The sequence below is a fragment of the Lolium rigidum genome, chromosome 7, assembly GCF_022539505.1.
Source record: "Lolium rigidum isolate FL_2022 chromosome 7, APGP_CSIRO_Lrig_0.1, whole genome shotgun sequence".
In the NCBI taxonomy this organism is placed as follows: Eukaryota; Viridiplantae; Streptophyta; class Magnoliopsida; order Poales; family Poaceae; genus Lolium; species Lolium rigidum.
The window spans coordinates 187,682,369-187,704,802 of record NC_061514.1 but is presented as its reverse complement, the minus strand read 5'-3'; the positions used below and the strand labels follow the sequence as shown (position 1 = coordinate 187,704,802).

The 22,434-nt window shown below is 48.3% G+C and overlaps 1 protein-coding gene across 1 annotated transcript; it reads left to right on the top strand.

Annotated features, from left to right (window-relative positions):
• The first annotated feature begins 6,309 nt into the window (after window positions 1-6,309).
• LOC124672378 (putative proline-rich receptor-like protein kinase PERK6) lies at window positions 6,310-8,395 on the top strand. Its single transcript, XM_047208615.1, has 6 exons — window positions 6,310-6,598; window positions 6,672-7,184; window positions 7,258-7,344; window positions 7,443-7,513; window positions 7,605-7,829; window positions 7,913-8,395. Exons 1-6 carry the CDS (start codon window positions 6,310-6,312, stop codon window positions 8,393-8,395), a joined length of 1,668 nt encoding a protein of 555 aa, XP_047064571.1.
• The last annotated feature ends 14,039 nt before the right edge of the window (window positions 8,396-22,434 follow it).

Here is a 22,434-nt window from a genome sequence, read left to right as displayed (position 1 = left end):
AGACATGTTTGCAGTAATTAAAGAGAACATGAATTGCAATAAGTAAACAGAACATGATGATTGTATCAGTGTAAAGGAAATAGACCGGGGTCCACAATTCACTAGAGGTGTCTCTCCATAAAGATAAATAACATGTTGGGTGAACAAATTATAGCTGGGCAATTGATACAATATCGACTATACATGACAAGATGATTACTATGAGATTTGATTAGGTATTACAACATAATACATAGACCGTAATCCAACTGCGTCTATGACTAATAATCCACCTTCCGGTTATCGTCTGAACCCCTTGTAGTATTAAGTTGCAAACAACAAATTATCGCATTAAGCAATGTGTGTAAAGTACACAATAGAATTACCCTCGAATAAAATTTTGTTGTTTTCTCCCTAGTAGGAGCGGCACATCTACAATCTTAGAAGTTCTTTTCACTCTCCCATATTACTAGAGGCATGAACTTACTATCGAGCATAAATACCCCTTCTTAGAGTCACAAGCATCTACTTAGCCAGAGTATCTACTAGCAACAGAGAGAATGCAAGATCACAAATAACATATGACATTAATATATAATCAACCTCAACATAGTATACAATATTTACCGGATCCCAGCAAACACAACATATAGGATTACATAAGGATGATCTTGATCATGTAGGGCAGCTCACAAGATCTATACATGAGGCAAAAATTGGAGAAGACAACCATCTAGCTATTGCTATGGACCCGTAGTCCAGGGATGAACTACTCACGCATCACTTCGAAGGCGGGCATGGCGATGTAGATGCCTCCGACGATGATTTTCCCCTCCGGCGAGGTGCCGGGAAGAGCTTCGAGTACCCCCGAGATGGGTTCTGCAATGGCGGCCGCGACAGAACTTTTCGTGGATGGAGGCTCGTTTATCCAGGGTTTCCCGAGAAGATGTATAAATAGGCGGAGAATTTAGGTCAGTGGGGTGCCTGGGGGGCCCACACCCCTCTTGGCGCGGGCTAGGGCTAGGCCGTGCCAAGGGTAGGTCTGGCCGCTCTCTGGCGCCTCTTCGACCCCCCTTTGGACTTCGTCTTTGCTTCGGTAAAATATTGACTTCGGCTTTTGTTTCGTCCAATTTCGAGAATATTTTCTGTACAACTTTTCTGATTTACAAAAACAGCGAGAAAACATGAACCGACACTTGTGGCATCTTGTTAATAGGTTAGTGCCGGAAATCATGTAAAAGTGCAACAAAGTGCAAGCAAATCATATATGAATTAGTGTAAAACAAGCATGGAGCATCAAAAATTATAGATACGTTTGAGACGTATCAGCGTGTCTTGGAGCGTGACGACGCACGCACATAACCATTTTGGGCCTAGCCCACCATCGTTAGATCATCTTCTTCACATGTTTTGTCTCCACCAATGTCTCTCCGCGTCTGGCTCTGGCCGTGCCGACCGCCACCCGCAGTCGGTATAGCTCCCGCGGTACCTCGCTGCCCCACCCTCCTCAACCGCAGCCCTCCACCGATCCGCTGCCGCCCCCGACTTCCCTCTAAACCCGGCCCCATTTCCCGCTTCGACGAACCCCCGCACCTTCAAGCCCTAATCTCTATCACCGGTGAGCTTTGCACCCGCTGGAACCCTAAGAACTCGCACCCCCGGAACCCTAAGTTTCATGCCTCACCTATGCTGGCGACGTCGCGACCCGCCTCTTCATCCCCATCTTCGGCGAGGTCTCGGCCTCGCCTCCGCCGGGGACACCGTGGCCAGCCGCGTCTTCCCCATCTCCGACGAGTTCGGTGCGCGGTCCTCGACTTCATCCCGGTCGTCTTGTGTGGTAGGTGACCACGCCTAACGGGCCAAAGCCCACCAAGCATCCGCTTGACACATCAGAAGGATAAGGGACACGTGAAGCGTCAAATAGAGATTGCGGGGGCTCCTATGGAGAATGCTCGGTAGCGCGCGCTACAGAGTCTCGTTTCATGAACGCGTTCCGCGAGAGGGCCGGCCCATTGTAGCTTAACACGTTCGCTTTCGTTCGAGGACGTGCTCTATGCCGGTTCGTTAGGTGTATGTGCTGGCACCAGCTACGTTAGAGCATCTCCACTCGTCCCCCCGACGAGGCCCCCGGCGAGCCTTTTTTCCATCCGGACGGCGTAATTCGGCCCAGTCGCGCCCCCGGTTCCTCGTTTTCGTCCGGATTTGGGCCTAAATTCATCCGGCGATCCCACGCCATCCCCGCCCCCCCGGGGAGCGCTCGGGGACTCCGGACGAAACGAAAGCGCGCGTGGCCCCAACTTGTCGGCGACAATGGCCTCCGATCTACGGCAAAACCCTCGTCTTCCCGATCTACGGCAAAACCCTCGTCTTCCCGATCTACGGCAATACCCCGGCCGAACGAAAGCTTTGAACTCTCAAGTGGTGCAACATAGATAGATTATATATATTTCGAATATAATTCGAATAAACATAAAAATTACATATAGAAACTTTAAAACTAACTTAAACTACTTCTTCTTCTTAGAAGGCCCCGCCTCATCGTCGTCGCGGCGACGCTTCCGGCTCGTCACCTCCTCGTCGGAGGAAGTTGACTCCTCCTCCTCGTCAGTGTCCTCGGCCTCTTCGTCGTCCTCCTCCTTTTCCTCGGCCTCTTCCTCCTCCTTTTCCTCGGCCTCTTCCTCGGCCTGCTCCTTGGCCTCTTCGGCCTCCTCCTCGTCCTCCTCGTCGTCGTCCTCGCTGGCCGGCGGAGGGGAATCATCGCTGCTGGACGATGCAGCTTTATCCCACCAATGTCGCCATCCAGGCGGCTTCCCCTCGCTGTCGGTGTCCGATGGCCAAGAGAGATCGCTCATGGTTGACGGAGGATGGTGATCGACGAGAGAACAGATGAATGGCGTCGGCCGTCGGAAACCGTATATGTAGGTCTCTCGACGAAAGAGAGCGGCGGTTGCTCTTCCGCGGAGTTCGTGCTCCATTACGGCGGTTCTCGCATCGAGGCCACTTCGACCGTTCCCGACGAGTCGTTTCGGCTCTCCGGTCCACTTCGCGACGGTTCAATGCGTCGAGGGAACTCCGACGATTGCCCTTCCCGGTGACTGCGCCGTCGCTATGCACGCGGTGGGTGCGCGTCCATGGGCTCGCGGCTGGAAAAATGGGCCTCCCCAGGCCAAAAACTTCATCCATCCGGCGCTAAATAACGCCGGATTTCGGCCTGGGGAGTCCCAACGGTTGGGGATGCTCTTACTTCCACAAGCATGCACGCATGTGTCGCGTTTTTTTTTTTTTGCTTTTTGAAACAGATCGCTTCATTCCGCGTGCTCTGGTACGTATCTAACTGTGTTGTTTTTCATTTTTATTTTCTTTCATATGTTTCTTTCACTATTTTTTATTTCTAATTTTCTTTCACTTTTAAAATCATTTTAAGTGTTTTAACTTTATGTCTTCTTTGATGTGTTTTTTCCAGATGAATAATAATTTGGTCCTTCGTTACTGATTTTTTATATTGTTTATTAAAATTAGTTTCACAACTTTACTTTTGTTCCTAGCTGTTTTCTCTCGTTGTTTTTGACGTATGTTTTTATTCCCGTAATAATAATAATAATTTATTTCTTCAAACATATTTATTTTAATTGTTTTAGAAAAATAATTGGACCAAATTGTGTTCGAATGTATACTTTTATTCATCCCTGTTATGTTCTATGTTGTTTCCTAGTATATATTGAGTTGTTCTTCTGTTTTGGAAGATTTGTTCTTTTAGTTCCCGAGAAAATTATTTTCACAAAGATTTGGTTCTCGGGCGTATTTTTCTTGTTCCTTGTGACGTTCTTCGTTATTTCCCAATGTATATTGAATTGTTCATTTGTTCTAAAAGATCTGTTCCTTTCATCCCAAAAATTATTTCGACAAATTTTTTCTCCGGGTGTATTTTTACTATTCCATGCGATGTTCTATGTTGTTCCCTAATATATAGTTTGATGTTCTTTATTTTGTAGGATATGTTCCTTTTGTTCTAGAAAATTAGTTCCACACGATCTTTTGGTCCAGGATGTTTTTTTGTTGTTCCTTGTGATATTCTTTGTTCTTGTTCCTCTTTGTCCAGACGGTTGTTCCCCTCCACCGAAGCGGTTGTTCCACTCCATCGAGGTTGTTGTTTCCTTTCGTCTAGCCTTTTGTTCCCCTCCGTCTAGGAAGTTGTTCCCACCCATATGGGATGTTGTTCCCCACTGTATAGGGTGTTGTTCTCCTCCGTCTAGTTGTTGTTCTCCTCCGTCTAGGCGGATGTTTCCCCTCCATCGAGGGTTTTTTCTCTCCGTCTAGGTTGTTGTTCCCCTCCATTCAGGGGGATGTTCCCCTCCACCGAAGTTGTTGTTCCCCTCCGTCTAGCCTTTTGTTCCCGTTTAGGCGGTTGTTCCCCACCGTCTAGGCAATTGTTCCCATTGTATATGATGTTGTTTCCCTCCATCTAGGTTGTTGTTTTCCTCCGTCTAGGCGGTTGTTCCCTTCCATTAAGGCAGTTGTTCCCCATCGTCTAGATTGTTGTTCCCCTCCATTGAGGGTGTTGTTCCCTTCAATCTAGGCTGTTGTTGCCACCCATCTAGGCGATTGTTCCCCACCGTCTAGGTTGTTGTTCCCTTCCGTCTAGGCTGCTATTCCCCTTCGTCGAGGCGGTTGTTCCCCATCGTCTAGACTTGTTCCCATCCATTGAGGCTGTTGTTCCCCTTCATCTAGGTTCTTGTTCCCCTCCATCTAGGCGGTTGTTCCCACAAATCTAGGATGTTGTTCCCCACTGTCTAGGTTGTTGTTCGCCTCTATCTAGGATGTTGTTCCCCACCGACTAGGCGGTTGTTCCACATCATCTAGACGGTTTGTTCTCCTTGTTATAATAGTTGTTTTGGAGTGCATATTTATATATTCCTTCATTAGAAAGGTTTGTTCCTCTTACTTTAAAAGATATTTCAACTAATATTTTTTCCAAGTTTTGTTTCACTTATATTTCAAAATTATTTTTACTATTTTTTGTTCCCATGTGTGTAATTAGTTGTTTCCGAGTGAGTAAGTATTTGGTCCTCCATACAAAAAAAATTTGTTCCTCTAACTTTACATAATTATTTCCTCTAAATTCCCCCCTATAATTATTAAAGTAAAAAAGATTATGATATTTTGTGTATATTTTTATTCTCATTTTTCAATCATTATTTGCTCATGGTAAGCAACACACTTCTAATCCATCAATTCTTTTCATGCACGTCCGACATTAATTAGCTCTTTTGAGCTTGCCCAAGTGCATGCATGTGCGTGTCAGGACTGGTGTGCACACATGTCCCCGTACATGTGCATGCATCGATCATATGCCAAAAAAAAAAGAGCAAGCTAGCAGCTGTATGTACGCATGCATCGATCGTGCATGTGCCCGAAAAAAAAAGTGCTAACAGCAAAACTAGCCAGCTGACTTCGTACGCACGCGTCTATCTATCAATCTCCAGTTAGTTCCGTGACAAGTATTTTCAGGGTGTTACTATTCAGTTCAATGAGTAGCACTTGTACCTAATGTGATTCCTGCAAGATACTTAGTTTACTGATGTGTACTTCATTTCATGTGTTCTGGGAATGGACAAAACTGTGACAACAGTCCACGCGATTCCTTCTTTTTATTGGAAAAGTATACAATAGCTGCGTACGTGAGAGGATGGGACGTCAACATCGTTCTTCAGATTGCGTACAGTCCACGTATACGTCTTCCCGCGCGAGCTCCAGAAGAAAACGGAACGAAGCAGTAGTCAAAGAGCAATCCTACCGGGATTAATAGTCCCACATCGGAAGCTCCTATGCATCGCTTAAAGCGATGCAGACAACACCCAATCGCTCAAGGGAACGCTAATCCATCGGAACAGAGCCATTGGGCTGCCATGTTCGTTCCAAGTCGTGCGACAAGAATGGTGCAAATATAGCAAGCGCGAAATGACATGTCATTTCCTCTAGCCTGCCATGGAGGAGTTGCTTTGGCCTCGATCTACGGCTAGAGGCGAAGCCTCCAGGGAAGCCAATGACCGGTCTAATGCTCTGCTGCGACGACATCGGCGACGTCTCTCCCGGCCGCGGTCAGCTTCATGTTCTTGCATGCTGACAGGAAGATGAAGGATCGATTTGGTAATCGCATCGTCTCTGCATCGATTTCGATCTTTTCCCCTCCCATCTCTAATCATTCGATCCCTCGCAAATACGCAATTTTCAAAGCAGCAGGTGAAGAAACATAGGGAGGTCGATCAAGCATTGCAGGCTCCGATTCGATCCTTTTTCCCTCTCTCTCCCACGAATCGTCCGATGCATGCCATGGCGTTCGACCCATCGCCGATGGACACGGCTTCTCAGCCCTCGACGTCGCGTGTCTCCCCGCCGTGGACGCGCGCCTCAAGGCGCCTGTCGTCGCATGGTGGCCACGGATCGGGAGGAGATCTGACGTCAGAGCAGGCCGTCCTCGCCGCGGTCGGCGCCGCGCTGCTCCTCTTCGCCGCCTGTTGCTGCTGCTGCTGCTGCGGCTGCTGCAGGAGCAAGAAGAAGGCGAAACAGCAGCCTTACCACGACGCCATGCGGTTCTACGCAGAAACCTCCGGATTCAAAGGTGCGTGACGCCGTATCAAGAGACCTGTCGTCGATCGTGACCATGCCGATGACAATTGCCTGCCTGCAAACAGGTGACAGCACGGCGACCTACTACACCAGCGGCGTCAAGCCGGCGCAAGGGCGACAGCAATGGCAGAACCAGGTGGCCGCGTCGTCGTCGGCCAACTGGCGCGTGGTACCAGCGCCTCCTCCGCCTGATATGGACTCGACGGCGTTCTCGACCCACCGGCCGCCCGTGATGCCCCCACCACCGCCGCCAGTGCCGGTGGGCATCGAGAAGAACGCTTTCAGCTACGAGGAGCTGGCGGCGGCGACGGGCGGCTTCTCGGAGGCGAACCTGCTGGGGCAGGGCGGATTCGGGTACGTGCACCGGGGCGTGCTACCCGGCGGGAAGGAGGTGGCGGTGAAGCAGCTCAAGGCCGGGAGCGGGCAGGGCGAGCGCGAGTTCCAGGCGGAGGTGGACATGATCAGCCGCGTCCACCACCGCCACCTCGTCTCCCTCGTCGGCTACTGCATCGCTGGTGCCCGCCGGCTGCTCGTCTACGACTTCGTGCCCAACCAGACGCTCGAGCACCACCTCCACGGTACGTACGCATACGCGCGTTGTATATTTGTCGACGCACTCCGTCGCAGACGCCGATGCCCGTGTCAGTGCAGGGAAAGGCTTGCCGGCGATGGAGTGGACGACGAGGCTGCGTATCGCCGTCGGGTCGGCCAAGGGGATCGCCTACCTACACGAGGACTGTAAGACACACAAATACACTACTCGGGTTCGATTATCAAGTTCATTTCAGGATTCCAGCAACAGCAATGCACGGGTGATTGATCGGTTTGAACTGAAGGTAACCCGCGGATCATCCACCGGGACATCAAATCGGCCAACATCCTCCTGGACAGCAACTTCGAGGCGATGGTACATTTCCATGATCAATCGTGCAGTCACCAAGTTTGTTTGAACTTTGAAGAACGATGAATGGATTCCTCTGCTTTTGCGTTTCATTCAGGTTGCGGATTTCGGGCTGGCCAAGCTGAGCCACGGCAACGACACGCACGTCTCGACGCGCGTCATGGGCACCTTCGGCTACCTGGCTCCCGAGTACGCCTCCAGCGGGAAGCTGACAGAGAAGTCGGACGTCTTCTCCTACGGCGTCATGCTGGTCGAGCTCCTCACCGGCCGGCGGCCAGCGGACCGCGCGTCGTACGGCGCCGAGGACTGCCTCGTAGACTGGGTACCTGCCGGCCTTCCGTGCATGCCCTGTTCGTTCTCTAGGAAATATTTCCTCACTGCAAGCGTTGCGTTGTGTACGTGCAGGCACGTCCGGCTCTCTCGAGCGCCTTGGCCGACGGCGACTACGACGGGCTCGTCGACGAGCGGCTGGACGGCGACTACGACCAGATGGAGGCGGCGCGCGTCGTGGCCTGCGCCGCCGCCTGCATCCGCCACACCGCCAGGCGACGGCCCAAGATGAGCCAGGTCGTGAAGGCGCTGCAGGGGGAAGTGCCGCTGGAGACGCTGAACGACGCCGCGCGCGGTGCCACGCTCAGCTCGGTCAGCTCGATGCCGGGACCGGAGTACGGCCAGTCCGGGTCGTCGTCGTACACGGTCCAGATGGAGCGGATCAGGAAGGTGCCGCTGCCCAGCCCAGAGTACAGCGCCGAGTACGCCGGCCCCATCTCGGGGTTCGGCGGCCACCCCTCGCCGTCGCCGGGCAGCAGCGTCGACAGCAACGTCTCCCCCGCCGGCGAGCACGTGCCGGTCACGAACCAGCGGCATCGAGGTTACCGGCAAGTATGAGGCGTCACACGGGATTAGGTGCAGCACGTATGTGCGCCTTGGAAGATTCAGCACACAACGTAGAGTCTTTCATTTTCTCTTTAGGTTACTCAATAGTCAGTACTTTGACTGCATAGGCCCTATTTCTAACTTGCAACTTTCTGCTAAAACTGCACAATTCCTTAAGATGCAATTTAGGTTCAGTATGGTGGTGTGAAGTTACCAAGATCCAAGAACGTGTACAGTTATGATATCTTGGATGCCCCTCGTGGGATAAATCACGGGAAAAGAGGAAGTTAGAAACGGGTCTACCTTCTTGAGCACGAGATGATCTCTTAACAACAATATCTCTCACCATTTATTTAGGATGTGTGGCTACTAAAGATAAGACAGGAAATATAACCCAATATACATTATATTTTATTGTTATATAGTTTACGTGATGGGATTAAGATAAGAAGATCTTATCAACGACTCTACATGCCCTAGGGAAGAAGGGAACATCAAAATCTAATTAAGCCTCCTAAGAGCAACTCTAGCATATATCCCAGTATCCGTCCGGCCCCAAAAATACGACTCGACCATGTCACGGAAAAAGGCTAGTTCGGATAAAATTATCCAGCACCCTGATTTTCGACACACCACCTGCCATGTACTCAGGTTTGGGCTACTCAAATCCAGCACCACCGATCACGCGGAAAACATAGCACGCGCTAAAGTTTCAGGTGCTTCCGAGCTTGCGTCCGAGTCTCCTCCCTGCCGGCCCCGCCCACTACCGCAATGCCATAGATCTCCGCCGTTCCCGCCCACTCAACGTCTTCGAAAAGCTTGACCACCATCCATCACCGCTTTCCCCCTCTTGGTGAGCTTGCGCGCGCTGATTTCGTTCCGCCCGCCACATCGCCGCCATGTATCCCTAATTTCAATGTAGTCCGATCTAATTCAAAAATTTCCCCTAATTGAGAACGCATCGCATGTTTTTTTTACAATAGCAGGATCAAAATAAGTTACTCCATTAAGTTTAGTGAAATTAATTTAATTTCTTTGTTTTGATTGGGCTCTAGCGAAGGGACTACAGCAGTCGACAAGGCTTGTTTTGAGGGGGTTGTTCTCGCCACTCCGCCACTGGTGCCGCAGCTTCTTTCAGGTAGAATCATGTGGGCTCTCGATTTGCCCGCACGTTCCCCACCGCATCCACCCCAATTCGCCTCCAGTCCGCGTTGATGCCCTCGCTGCCCCGAAGGTAAGTTCAAGATCAATCGTAGAACTTTATTCGTGAATCTCGCGGATGAACTCGGCCGCGGCGCGATTTTTTGCTAGAGGACTCGTTGTCATTAGAGGATTCCGGCATCGAAGAATTCCTTCACGATTACCTGATCCAAGCTTTCCTTGAGATTTACTGATAGAACTCGAGACACTCATACCCAACTCCGTACTGATCTCTGATCTCGTTGAACATCAGTGGAGGCTATTTGGATCAAGATAGTCTCCCCTTTTTCTCATATCTGTTCATGTATAATTTAAACCATTCATTCCATTCCAGACCATTTTTATTTTGTTTAATTATTTGATCAAACATTTATTGTAATTTTGATTATTGTTGTCTTGTGTGATGTTGAAACAATAATAATTTCTGTTTGTAGTAATGTTATATTGATATTCAATTATATGGAATAATTGCATCTTAAACCCTAAAGGATCGATACCTTATGCACCCCATGTTAGCCTTGATTTACGATAGCAACCTGAGCTGTGGCGGAATAGATCCCCAAACCCATACCGGTAAGTTATCTTTATGACCGAAAAACCCCCAAATTTGCACTAGAAAAGCCAAAACGCACTATAAGTGCGACTTTGGTGGGATCCCACTTGATACCTTAATCAATCGCCGGGATTAGGTCTGGAGTGATAAGGGCCCGTCTATGGCGGCAATGTTCTGTGGAGGGGATGACGTCGCAACAAATTGGTGTCCTCAAGTTACGTATCCTCCTGATGAAGCTTAGCTAGGTACGACTTTGTTAGAGAACTTGTGAGTTTTGTGTGCCCCGTCTTTGTCTAGCTTGGGTTGGGATTGTCTCGTGATCCACCTCGGTACTTGACATAGGCATCCCAAATGGGCCTGCCAAAGATAGTACCCGGGGTTTAATGAAGGCCCACTACCCGAAGAATAAGAAGGTTCGAGAGCCCAAGATATATTAAGGAAAGTAGAGTTGTAATAGGAAGTGTTGTTTGTAATTTGGCGGGATGAGTTAGAAACCGTCCCGGACTCTGTAACTTGTACAAAACGAAACCCTCGGCTCCACCTCTTATATAAAGGGGAAGTCGAGGGACGGGGAGATCATCGAATCATTGTTTACAAACCCTAGTTTTCGTAATCGTCGAGTACTTTTCGGCTGAAACCTTCGAGATCTACTTGCCCTCTACTTCTAACTAAACCCTAGCCTATAACCCGTAGGCACTGACAAGTTAATCCCTTGTCAATTGGCGCCGTCTGTGGGGATTAGAGGCGTAAGGATCTGATCTCGATGGCACGTTCAAGATCTTCGACATCGTCAACCGGAAGCAACACTATGGATCGAGGTAAACGGATCGCTCGCTGGTCTTGTTGATTTTGTTCCTCACCCACCTTCCCGTTTGGATGCATATGCGTATCTGGCGGAGCCCATGGAGATGACGTTCGGAAGGTTTCACTTTCGCGTCGAAAAGGAAGGATCGTATCGTGTCGAAATTCCGATTTCGTCGGGATCGTCGGCGGTCGATTCCGATTTTTCAAGTTGTGCATCGTCAACCGAGTCAGGAGAAGAAGAAACTTCGGCAACACGTTATGTCAGCACCAGAGCAAGAGAGAAACTCGCCAAGATCTTCAGCGACATGTCGTTTGAGTCATCTGCGGACTCATATATAAGCGATGGCTCAAGCGATGTCGACAGTTACGACTTCATCGACAAATCTATCACAGTGGGCAAGGTCTTCATCAATCTCAACAATGATGTCACCAAACCCAACATAGATCTGAGTACAAAGTATCATCAGATTTATGCTATCGAAAATCAAGAGGAAACATCGGAGGCTTTCGACGATTTGGGTAATCCCTATGTCGATCCCTCAGATCTAAGGAGAGGTATGGGCACTAAATATGTCGGGCCCACACCACGTGTCAGAGTTCAACTTCCACAAGCAGCACTGGGATAGAGCTGCAAAAGCTTTAGATGGTTCGGAGCCAATGACGACAACGGCTACGGCTCGGGAAGCTGCAAGCTTATCAATATAGGCTCGCACGAGCTGCCGGAGAAATAGAAAAACAGAGACGGCTGAGTTGAACGGGAGAAAGGAGGCAGCTTACGCATCCGGCGGGAGAAGGGCAGATCTAAGTCGACAATCTAGAGTTTCGGATGATAGCCATAGGGAGGCTCGGAACGAGAGGAAGATCAAGGTTACAACACATACCCGAAGCTGAAAGAGAGCACCTAGTTCAAAACCTCGACATGTCCTTTATGTCGATAGATACAAGAGGAAACATTATCCCTAAGACACCAGAAGCTGGGTATATGGCGACACAAGCTTACATCCTCGCATCTAGGCCACCCCCAGGTGATCCAAGGGAAACATTATACAATATGGCGTTAGCGAGGGTTGGAGCTATGGGGACAACGTTCGTATCAACGCCTCCCGAAGGAACGGCAAGGCAAAATAGTCCACGACCTGCGGCAGACAACGGCGGCAGTCCATGAAGGACCAAGTGGAGCAAGAGACACAGGAGCACAAGCAAGGGTCGATAGAGCAAGGCAAAGCAGAAGGGATCATCGGCAATCCCCGGAGCTTAACGACGAGGATATGTGCGGCCTGCCGTGCTTCACAAGGAGAGTACGAAAAACTCGAGTCCCTTCGGGATTTAAGTTGCCTGATCACTTCAAAAAATTCGACGGCTTGCAAGATCCAGAGGATTGGCTAGTTGATTACCTCGAGACGGTGAAGTTAACTGGAGGGACTAGGGCAACAGCCATGCAAAGTATTCAGGTGCACTTGAGTGGAGCTGCACGATCTTGGATCAAAAAGCTTCCTCCAGGATCTATCGACAGCTGGGAAAGTTTCGAAGACGTATTCGTCAAGAACTTCAGATCTACGTGCAAAAAACTGCGTCGTTAGAAGAGCTGAGAGCATGTCGACAAAAGCCGGACGAGTCAATGAGAAAATATATACAAAGATGGAACATCATCAAAAACTCGGCAGAAAATATATCGACGAGAGAGCAATAGATGCGTTTGTCGCGAGGAATTAGACGTGGAGATTTCGTCGAGGACTTGGGAAGAACCAATCCAAAGACAGTATCTGCGTTAATGGAGATAGCAAATAGATGGGCGGATGGAGAGGATGCTGTCCACAACAAACGGCACAGGTCGCCAGAGGAGGACCGTGGTCGAAATTATCAATCGAGGCGACGATTTCCTCGGCAATACCCGAACTATGACGCCCCAGGGCAAATTTCGGCAGGATTTCGGGCAAACACAGGAGGAAACAATAGAGATGATTATCGGAGAAGCAATGAGCAGCGAAGCGATAATAGGGACGACTCCCGCAATGAGACAAAATAACGGGCCAAGGTTTCCAAGACCTTTCGTGTCCCCCGAAGAAATGCTGAACGGACCGTGCCGGATGCATTTTTTCCTCGACGAGCAACGGGAAAAGACGGTCGGGGCACCTGCGGAAAGACTGTCGAAATTTTCGAGGCAATGTTCGGATATGCGAGAAACGCTCACGCTCGAGCGGCACGAGAGAAATCCTCGGGAGCCCAGGAGCGAAGTTCACCTACCACCACCTCCCGCGATTACAGACGACAATCGGCATCATCTCAGAATAGCGGCAGCACCTCCACCACCACCTTATGTCGATCCTAACTCAAACGGAGCGGTGTCGATGATTCAGAAGGGAAGGCCGTCCAACAGAACTCAAAAAGTAATCTCGAGACAGGTGTTCATGGCAGAGAAAATGCCTCCACCAACAGTTGAGTACCTCAATTGGTCAGGGCAAGACATCGGCTTCACCATAGCGGATCATCCGCAGCAAGTTCCTCGACCAGGGCAGTCAGCACTTATTCTGCCAGCAGTTATTGCGGGATTTGATGTTTCTCGAGTATTCATAGATGGTGGCAGCAGCTTAAACCTTATGTATGCAGATACATTGAGGAAGATGAACATATCCTTAGCAAACTTGAAGCCAACAGACACAAGGTTCCACGGCATCACACCGGAGAAACCAAGCTACCCATTGGGGAAGATCAACCTCGATGTTCAGTTTGGAACCCGAGAGAATTATAGAATCGAGAAATTGGAGTTTGAAGTCGTGGATTTTCCATCGCAGTACCACGCTTTGTTGGGACGACCAGCATATGCTAGATTTATGGCAGTACCACACTATACATACCTGTTGTGGAGATTGCCCGGACCAAAGGGACCAATCACAGTTAAAGGAAGCTTCGCCTTAGCCGATAAATGCGACAAGGATTTTCATCGGTTATCAGAAACTTTTGGGATGCAAGCTGAGTATTTGGCGTCAAAAAGTATGACTGATTACGACGAACTGCCAGACGTTGGAAGGCCAAATAAAGAATCAACTTTCAATACAGAGAAAAATTCTAAGGAGGTGCAGATTCACCCGTCAGACCCGAAAAAGACGACATCTATCGCAAACAACATGGATATCGCATAGGAAAGCGCGCTCGTCGAGTTCCTCCGTGAGAACTGGAAAATCTTCGCATGGTGTCCAGCTGACATGCCAGGAGTACCCAGGGAACTTGCCGAGCACCACCGAAATTTGGATCCATCAGCGAGACCAATCAAACAACCTTTGCGGCGTTTTTCGGAACCAAACCGCAAAGCTATGCTGTCAGAAATCAATCGACTACAAGAAGCTGGTTTTATCAAAGAGATATTTACAGAAGCCACATGGGTAGCAAATCCTGTGATGGTCCCAAAGAAAAACACTAAGGTCCTTCGCATGTGCGTCGACTTTACGTGTCTCAATAAACACTATCCAAAGGATCACTTTCCCCTCCCGAGGATCGATCAAATTATCGACTCCACGGCTGGATGCGAACGTCTTTCCTTCCTGGACGCGTATTCTGGGTACAACCAGATCAGGTTGAAAGAAGAAGATGAAGTAAAGACAGCGTTTATCACACCGTATGGCGTGTTTTGTTACAGAACAATGCCCTTTGGTCTAAAAAACGCGGGAGCAACATATCAGAGGATGATGCAGAAGTGCTTGGCGACACAGATTGGGAAAAACGTGCAAGTATACATTGACGACGTCGTCATAACATCAAAAGAGGGGACAACACTGATCGAGGACCTCAAGGAAACGTTCGACAACCTCAACAAATTCTGCTTGAAGTTGAACCCGACGAAGTGTTCCTTTGGCGTTCCAGCAGGAGAACTCCTGGGGTTTCTAGTATCAGCAAGAGGGATTGAAGCAAATCCCGATAAAATACAAGCTATCGTAACAATGAGAAAGCCAACAAAGTTGAAAGAAATACAACAGCTAACTGGGCGAGTCGCGGCTTTGAGCAGATTCGTCGCCAGGCTAGGAGAAAAAGCGTTACCATTCTATGCTTTGATAAAGCAAGGAGACAAGTTCCAGTGGAACGAAGAAGCCGACAGAGCCTTCGAAGATTTGAAGCGCAAAATCTCGACACCACCAATTTTGGTGGCGCCGAAGGAAAAGGAACCTCTCTTGTTATATATCGCAGCCACGCCCCAAGTGGTGAGCACGGCGCTAGTTGTCGAAAGAGAAGAAGAAGGAAAACTCCACGGAGTACGAGAGGCCGGTTTACTTCGTCGGCGAAGTTTTATCGCCATCAAAACAAAGGTACCCTCGGTACCAAAAGCTAGCATACGGAGTGTTCACAACAGACACGAAAATTGCGCCACTATTTTTCGGCACACCCGATCATAGTGGTCAATGAGGCTCCTCTGTCAAATATACTAAACAATCCAGAAGCTACGGGTCGTGTCTCCCTTTGGGGAATAGAACTTTCCCCTCGGGACATCACGTATGAAAAAAGAAAAGCAATAAAGTCGCAAGTTTTGCCAGACTTCATCGCAGAGTGGATGGAACTGCAAAACACAGGACCCCCAGACTTGTCAAGAACCTGGACCATGAATTTCGACGGGTCCAAGAGAATAGAAGGAGCTGGCGCGAGAGTAGTACTTATATCACTCGAAGGCGACAAATTAAAGTACATCCTTCGGATGACGTTCCCCAACGCATCCAACAATGAAGCGAGAATATGAAGCCCTCATACACGGGATGAAGATGGCGAAAGCATGCGGCGCAACTCGACTAAAAATCTTTGGCGACTCACAATTGGTGGCCCGACAAGTTATGAACCAATGTGATGCGAGTCAACGATAGCATGGTAGCGTACAAGGAGGTGTACAATGAACTCGAGAAGCTATTTGATGGATGCGAGGTAAACCACATCAGTAGATTGAGCAACGATGAAGCTGACGTCCTCGCAAACATCGGGTCGCAGTGCCTCCCAGTCCCGCCAAGAGTGTTTTGGGAAGAAATATCGGAGAGATCTACGAAGCCAAAAAAGGTGCAGAAAAAAGAAAAAACTTCGATACCCCTCACAGAAACCACGGAGGATGAAGAGGAACAAGAGCTTGTGATGATGGTACAGGTTCCTTGGATGCAAGCATATATATCATACATCCTCAAGAAAGAAGTACCCGACGATCCAGTTGAAGCAAGGCGAGTAATTCGACGGTCTAAAGCTTTCACGGTGATCAAAGGAGAACTGTACAAGCGAAGTATTTCAGGCGTTCTGCAAAGGTGTGTAACACCCGAAGAAGGAAGAGTAATTCTAAAGGATGTACACGAAGGAATATGCGGACACCACGCGAGTAGTCGAGCCATCGCAGCCAAGGTTTTTCGGGCAGGATTCTACTGGTTGACAGCAATCGAGGACGCCAAAGAAATAGTAAGGACTTGCGATGCGTGTCAAAGGTTCGCCGCAAAACCTCACTCTCCAGCAGCAGAACTAACACCAATACCATTGTCATGGCCCTTCGCACAATGGGGACTCGATATGGTGGGCAAGTTACACAAATCATGGCCAGGAGGAAAGGAATACATGCTAGTAGCTGTCGACAAATTTACAAAGTGGATAGAAGCGAAGCCGATAAACTCACCAGACGGAGCATCCGCAGTAAAATTCATAAAAGGCATCGTCTTCAGATTTGGAGTGCCTCACAGCATCGTCACGGACAATGGCAGTAACTTTACATCCCACGAATTCAAAGATTACTGCAAAGAAGTGGGTATCAAGTTGCACTTTGCGTCAGTTGCACATCCTCAAACCAACGGGCAAGTCGAGAAAGCCAATGGCATCATCCGCAATGGCATCAAGAAAGCGCTGTTGGGACCATTAGAAAAAGCTCGACATACCTGGCTCGAAGAATTACCAAGTGTGTTGTGGAGCATCCGAACAACACCAAATACAGCGACACAAGAGACACCGTTTTTCCTGGTCCATGGAGCGGAGGCAGTACTACCAATAGAAATAGAGCACGACTCCCCTAGAGTCACGGGGTATAATGAAGAAGCTTCAAGGACAGCATTGGAAGACGACGTAGACGCACTCGACGAAGCTCGAGACGAAGTATTATCAAGGGTAACCAAATACCAACAGGACTTGAAGAATTACCACAGTCGACGTTTGCGGCCAAGATCCTTTCAAGTGGGAGACTTAGTTCTTCGGCTCACGCAAAAAGTCATGAAAAACTCGAGTCACCATGGCTTGGTCCCTACATTGTCACGGAAGTAATCGGCGGAGGAGCATACGGGATAAAGGACAAGAAGACAAGGGTGGAGGAGCAAAACCCCCGGAACGTGGCGCAACTCGGGCGGTTCTACGCCTAGAGCTAAAATATAGTCCTTGTAAAACTTCAATGTACTGAAACGCCCACGAGTTTTCAGACGCACTCTTTTCCTTTTTCGGGGCACCGAGTGGGGCCGGGAAAGGTTTTTAATGAGGCGGGCTCGTGGTGCGGCAATATAATAAAGATAGTGTCAATATAATTTTACCTTCTCGACATGCTCAAATCTCCAACCCGACGAATTTCAATATAGTTCCTCGCATAAAGAAAAGCCTCGCCTTGGTATTAAAAATACCTCGTGAGTCAATAAAAATACAAAATAGTACTAAATAAAGAAGCTCGGGGGCTCATATTTGCCAGAATTACATATTATTGCCTTGGTTTAAAAACCTCGCACTATACAAATACAGCGAATAGTCACCGAAAACACTCGGGGGCTAGACAAATATAGAAATATGATGTTCGCTTCACAATATAATCACAATCACGATTTACAAGGAAGAATTAGTTACCAAAGGAAAAAATTAGTCATGGTTCAATATATTGTCAAGGGTAATCCTATCTTCTTCGGGAGCAGCACCAAGAAAATCAGCATAATGTCCATCTGCAAAAAAGTCGGCATCCATCCGAAGAAGGTCTTCAATCATTTCTTCAGCTATGGGTGAAACCTTCGTGTTAATACGGTCGACACCAACTCTTCGGCGCCGTACCTTCTCATGGACTCTCGCAACAACTTGGGTCAGATCAAGCTTTGAGTGGCAGATCTGAAGCATGATGAGAGCAAATCTGGCGCCAGCCACCAGTTGAGCTTTGACAAAGTCATGGATCCTGTGGGCATCCTTAAATCTTTCCATTAGCTCGAGAAGAGTCTTTGGTTGAACGTTTCGAGGAAACATGGAATTGTAAATCATAGACAAGGTCTTGGTACAGAAGTCAAGGAAGTCGCGAGTTTGGGAGGCGCGATCTTGAAATCTGACAATTTGGCGGGTCCTCTCTGGGGTAGCCCAAAACAGAGAGCCATGATCAAGGGAAAGATTAACAAGGAGGTTTGTCCTAGTATTTACCCTTTCCTTTTCAGCAACAGTATCAGTAAAGGAGCCTATGAAAACAAAGAAACAGAAAACTTCAAGAGACGTAGCATGAAGACGGAAGATAGTGAGAACGAAACAAACATACCCGACATATCTACACTGGCTTCATTCAGTAATTCGAGCATGAAATTTTCTCGAGTAGTTGCTTTTTCAGCCTCGGAAGCAGCAACCTCCCTGGCAGCCATGGCCTCGTGAGCTTGCTGAAGTGCAACTTTTTCGGCTTCCGCTGACTTGCGAGACTTCTCCATCATCACAAGTGTTTGCTTCTTCGCATACTGAAGTTGTTGCCGAAGTTCATCCAATTCTTGCGGTAAAGAATCTTCGGCAGGTATAGTACCAGCAAAAGCTCTCTTTGAGTGAGAAGAAGGCGAGATGTTGGAAGGACCAGGAGCTGGAGCTGGCGTATAATTGTCAAAAATCAACTGGAAAAAAGAAAATATTTCGACATCAATCACTGAGTAAAGATAGGTTTCCATTCATTCCCATAATATATACATGTTTATTACAAAAGAAGGACCTCCTACAGACCTACGGAAGCAGTTATCGCCAAAGAACACTACGGCGACAACGCCAAAAGGAAGAAGTACGCTAAAAAGAAAAAGCAAAGAAGCATTCAACTAGACCTCCGGCCTTGATGAGCTAGGAGTCGAAGACGGCGTGATCCCGAGATAGGCCAGGATTTTCTTCGTGTTGGGCTTAGCTGCCTTGATCAGCGACCTCCACTTTGATTGTTCTATCTGCTCAGTGTCGCAAACTTTCGCCCAGTCGATAGTTTGCTGGCTATCGGCTACCAAGGCAACAGTGCTCTCAACGGCGACTTTCATATTCTCATGACGCACCTTCAGCCCAAGATCTTCTGGTGGGTCAAAGCACTTGGCCAAGTTCAGGAAAGTTGCGGGTTCCTCCTTCTTCGGGAAGAAATAAGGAAAAAGCCGCGACAGCCCTGCTTTGACATGATCAATGCCTTCGCGTGCCTCTGACCCATGAAACTCGAGAACTGAAAGGGCGTCAAGAAGAACATCATTGTCGGGATCCTCGAGTTCAAACTCTTGAGCTGTTCTATCTGTCAAGGAGGAAACGTTTTAAGCAACAAGCGAATACAGAAAAGAAAATATAAAGGATGTGAAGTGGTTCAGATACTTACTGAGGAAGCGGCGACTTTGTGTCCTTATACGCTTAAGGATCGCTTCCTCGCGAGCAGACTGTGCAGCTATGTGCTCGCTCGGCGAATTCTCGGCAGCGTGAAGTCTCTTCCTAAGATCTTCGACACCGGCGGCTTCGGTCTTGGCCTTGTCGGCCTGCTGCTCTAGCTTCAACAACGTCTAATTCGGCCTTCTTACGAGCCTCTTCACTTTGCTCTAATTTTTGAGCTAGTGCATTGGAACGCTCGTTGATAGCCGCCATTTTCTCTGCCAAGAAAGATAGAACTCTGTTAAAATATCGACAACAAAGGAGTAACAGAGTAATGGTACAAAAGAAAGCGGCAAGGCATCACCTTCAGCTTGGTGAGCATATTCACGATACCCAATGAATTGAGCACCGATGCGAATAAGCTCTTTGATCATGGGCTGTTAAGGAAAGAAAAGGACAAAGCAAGAAAATTTCGGTATAAGGAAAAGATAATGGCATTTAAAAGCAAACAAAGGAAATATAGACAGTAACAAGAGTATGGAGAACTTACATCATCCAAGAGAGGGTTTGAAGAGCTAGTCAATTGGAGACTCGGCTCCAGAATTACTTCAGTCCTTGCCCTTTTCGGCGAAGGGACAAGGGGGCTCGAAGGAGGAGTAGATGTGCCGACATTCTTTTGAGGAGGCGACGATTCTTCTCCTTCGACTGGCTTTTCCGAAATAACTAAAGTATGTGACGTACTCGTTCGAGCAGCCACATCCAAAGTTGGTGTTTCTTCATCATCATCACTGTGAAAAAAAGGGGGTGGCAGCATAAAAAGCAAGGCACATAAAATTCTTCGAATAGAAAAATAAAAAGAAACAAGGAACTTACGAGCTGATGAGACTCTCGATATATGGATCATAAGCTGCCTTTCGCGGTGAAGGGGCAGTTTCTTCGGGTTTGGAGGTCCCGGAATCTTCGACATTGCTCCTTTTCCTTTTGTTCTTTGGAGAAACAGCAGGAGGAGGAGACTGTGCTGACGTAGTACCTTCAGAGGCAGCATCCTTTTCAATAGATCCCGCAGATTTTCGGGAATCTGCGGGTTCATTCACAAAAGAGGGGGCTTCCTGGTTTTCATCGGCGACAACAACCCTTTCCTCGACATCTCCACCCTCAGGAAGAGGAGGAAGAGAATCCATAGTAGGATGGTTCTGCAGGAAAATAACGACAAAAGAAAAATTAGAGAGATATCAATACAATGAGATGCAGAAAAATTCGGAACAAGATAAAAACTCGAGAAGACAAAATACCTTGGGGAGAGGATTGGTGGAGCTGTATGGTTCCACGCGGCAAGAAGAAGGAATAGGATCCCTCTTGCTCAGCGAGGAAATTCTTCGAATAAGCCTTTCCAAGTCCTTCACAGAAAGATCAGTGGAGAGCCTATTGGCATCATTATTACCAGCGTATGTCCAAAGGGGATTTTTGCGGGCCTGAAGAGGCTGCACTCTAATCCTAAGAAAGTAGGCGGTGATTTGGACACCAGACAGCTCTTTGCCTCGAGTATTTTGAAGAGAATGAATACGAGACATAAGTGCTTCTGTCGCCTTTTTCTCTTCTTCGGAAGCTTCAGCATCCCAGGAACGGCGGCGTTGAATTTTGGCACTTCCGTCAAAAGGGACTATGTTGTGCTCGGCAGAGTTGGCACTTTCTTCGCGTATGTAGAGCCACCTTTTGCGCCATCCTTGGACGAGAATCGGGAAATTTGACGTCGAAGTAATCAACGTCGGTTCGGACACAGATAACAACTCCACCTATGTTATAGGTGGCGTTGTGAGCGCCATTGCGGCGAAGACAGAAAATGCGTTTCCAAAGAACCCAATTAGGAGGAATTCCAAGGAAGCATTCGCACAGTGTGATGAAAATAGAAATATGAAGGATGGAATTGGGGGTCGGCTGGTGCGAGCTGAATCCCATAGACAAAGAGAAGGCCGCGGAGGAAATCGTGAATTGGGGTAGAAAGGCCGCGGATGAGATGATCAACGAAACTAACCCGGTACTCCATTGGAGGGTTGGGGTAGCTTTCTTCGCTGGGGAAGCGGATGGCGTCTTCTTTCTTCATCAAGCCAAGCCTCTTCAGCATGTTGACATCCTGGTTGGAGATTTTAGATCTCTCCCACTCAAGATCTTCAGCAGCCATCGTGGATTCTGGAGTACTGTGGCGAGTGAGTCGCGTGCGCGGTGGCATCAACAGCACTGGAAAAAGCAATGCTCGTGCGTGCAGAGATCACACAGAGATGAGCGCAAGGGAAGTTTTTGCAGAGGGGAAGAGATGTGCGGCGCAAGCGAAGGAGTGGACCAAGGTTGAAGAAAGGTTTATATAGGCTTTGGGAGAAGTAATGAACCGTCGGATGAAGAAATCATGTGGTGGAAAAAGATCAAGTAGATACGAGGGTAAAAGGGTATTTTTACTGAAGTGGAACAGCACAGGCGTTACCGTACGTGCGCCAGGAAAAGCGGAGGACGTGTGTCCCCCACTTGCACGACGTGTCAACGTGGTGGGAACAATGGACCCACAAGGCAGAAAAATCCCGATTATTAATAGAGCTGAAGTGAATTTGACAAAGGAAAGTATGTCGACAAGAAAAATAAAAGGAGAATGTCGACAGGAGAAGTTATTCGAATACTTCGGGAGCCTTTGGTCAGAAACAAGTTTTTGCCCAAATGCTCGGGGGCTACTTCGATAAAAGTAAAATTTCGACTATGGCAATATAGAAATTGCGGGAGCCTACAACCAAGCACAAGTTCTTGGCTGTAGCCTCGGGGGCTACTCCCATCGGGAGCGCTGTTCGCGCACCCGAAAGATAAAAAAAAAAGAGAATATCGGGAAATAATGGCAATTAGCGACAAGGTGGACTAAAATGTTGAGCCTACAACCAAGCACAAGTTCTTGGCTGTAGCCTCGGGGGCTACTCCCATC